This window comes from Solanum verrucosum, unplaced genomic scaffold (genome assembly GCF_900185275.1).
Source record: "Solanum verrucosum unplaced genomic scaffold, falcon-dt-bn FXZP01000205.1, whole genome shotgun sequence".
Classification (NCBI taxonomy): Eukaryota; Viridiplantae; Streptophyta; class Magnoliopsida; order Solanales; family Solanaceae; genus Solanum; species Solanum verrucosum.
In genome coordinates this window covers 193,802-196,115 of record NW_026019950.1, presented here as the reverse complement: position 1 = coordinate 196,115, position 2,314 = coordinate 193,802, and the positions used below count along the sequence as shown (strand labels likewise).

The 2,314-nt window shown below is 30.6% G+C and overlaps 1 protein-coding gene across 1 annotated transcript; it reads right to left on the bottom strand.

The window, feature by feature from the left end:
* Positions 1-219: 219 nt before the first annotated feature.
* LOC125813758 (uncharacterized protein At4g00950) lies at positions 220-1,593 on the bottom strand. The gene is made up of 2 exons (XM_049493229.1): positions 955-1,593; positions 220-406 (listed from the first exon to the last, which is right to left on the bottom strand). The coding sequence occupies exons 1-2, from the start codon at positions 1,591-1,593 to the stop codon at positions 332-334; spliced, it is 714 nt and encodes a 237-aa protein (XP_049349186.1). The 3' UTR covers positions 220-331.
* Positions 1,594-2,314: the final 721 nt, after the last annotated feature.

Sequence of the window (2,314 nt, the reverse complement as noted above, 5' to 3'; positions counted from 1 at the left end):
TCCAAATATAATTAAAAAATGTATACTTGCATTTGAAAGACTTCTCAAAGTTTATACAGTGCATGTATATGTTAATTTCATTGCGTAAGTGCTCAGTACAAATAGTAGATAAGTTCACATGGCGTATACAACCAATATATACATAATCAAGTTCCAAGTACATTGCACCTAAATACAGATTAGTAATTCCATGAACTAATTATAATTAACCAAGTACATAATAATAAAGTCATTATAGATAATTGACTCAATTTATAATTAATCCATGTTAATTAAAAGTGAGAAATAATTATAGGATAATTTTTTTCCTTATATTCATATAATATATTGCTCATATAGCTCTTTTGTTTTTTGGCCGTCTCCATCTCCATGGAACCACTTGCTTAAAGCTTTCGTAAATTCCTCCCTGTAAATCAATACACAATAATTAATATATATTTATTATAAACAGATTATAATTGATTAGCCACTCAAGCAAAATAAAAATTCAGTCATGGTACAATAAACAAATTGAAATGAATAAAATATGTTTTTTTGGTACTGATTTGACTTACTACTATAATATAAGTAAAAGTGACTGTTAATATTGAATTCCTAGCTAACATCTTAGGCTAGAATTTCGTCTTAATCTGTCGCTAAATAGTTAATAGTATGTTTTAAAAATTAGCGATTTACAAATTTTTATTGTCTAGCGAGAGAAGTTACTTGTCTTTTTTTCTTCTTTTTTGCACCTTGACTAATTTCACGATATATGTGTCACCTCCCACCAACAACATGTATCAGATTACTCTGTCCACCAAGGCTAGGACAGATGAGAAGAATTCTGTCTTTTTTCTTTGGGGCAGTAAGATGAAAGAAGAATACATTTTCCTTTTCTAATACTAATAATTAATTAACTTACATACATAATTTAGGCCAAGATTAAGAAAGGGTATTATATTAAAGGAAACTTACCAAGAGATTCGAATTGTTACGAGAGAAATTGAAGAAGCTTCCTTTCCCTGTAAACCTTAAGAATTTCTTTTGATGTGTATCAAAATCATAAGCACTTGAAGTAGAACAATTAAGAGGACCTGAAAAGTCGGAACTACCCTTGTCAACAACTCCTCTATTATTATCATTATTCTCCTTCAAGTTTTCCCATCTCCATGATCCCATCATAATATTCTCCTTATTATTACCACTCCTAATCTCTTCTTTCTTCTCAAGAGATGCTTCGTCAATCGACGAAAAACACCTCCCCACGTTACAAGGACCGTCCAGCACGGTCGTTGGGGAGGGCGTATTAGTAATTTTACCTTCCTCATTCAACAACAATGTTAACCTTGGTGGCAAGTCTAGACACCTTGCTGTTTTGGACTTTGTAACTTTTGGTTTTCCTGGTGCCTCTTCCCATTGAAATGGAATTGTAAGTGTTGGATGAAGTGGTGGAGTTGCATATGTAGTACTACTAGCTAGTACATGATTGTTGTTATTATTAATGTTGTTTCTAATTGGTTTGTTTGGAAGTTTAGATAAAGAAAGTTTTGGAGTAGAATATGAAGAAGAATTAGTAGCACTTGTATGATCATCATGATGAATATGAGAGGCCATATTGTAGAAAATTTTACAATTTTTTTTTTTTTGATGTCACAATTCAAAACTCTTCACTCACTTCATGTTATATATTTTGTATAAATTAAATGTGTAAGCATGAAAAATGAGGGGTTGTAAAAACGCTCCTCTTATCTGGCGCTTCTTATTCACGAGTAACGGATATATATATTGATATTTCGTTGGAGATTAGCTTAATCCTAAGTTCCTAACTATAAGGGTATGGGGGCCATTTAATATTTATTAATTACTCGTTCAGTCTCAAATTATCTGTCATGATTCCCAAATGCATAACACAAGCATGCATGTCCTTTGAGTGTCCACATATAAATATACGCCACATGTGATTATTTGTGCATACTCAAAGTTGAAGGACGTATTTATCAGAAATTTAAAGGTATATTTATGTATTACATCTTTAATTTCTGAAAACAATCTCAAATTATATATGTTAAAAATTTAAGATAAAATTAATTATTTTTTTCACAAACTATTCTAATTAAGGAGTATTTTATTAAGCAATATGTAAAAGAAAGATACGACAAATAACACGGAAAAGAAGTATTTAAAGATGTGTGGGGGCAATTTTTAAGATGTTGAATTAGTCATAAGCAACACAAAGAATTGATAACGACTTTCAACGGTCACATAATGACTTATTCATCAGTCGGTAATGAAGATCAACCGTTCAGTTTATATTATATAGTTATTTATTAAACAA

What these genes read in the sequence shown, in the direction of transcription:
- LOC125813758 (XM_049493229.1), bottom strand. Translation starts at nt 1,593, where the DNA reads ATGGCCTCTCATATTCATCATGATGATCATACAAGTGCTACTAATTCT. An exon ending in GTAACAATTCGAATCTCTTG is followed by an intron (nt 407 to 954) that starts GTAAGTTTCCTT and finishes ATTGATTTACAG; the next exon opens with GGAGGAATTTACGAAAGCTT.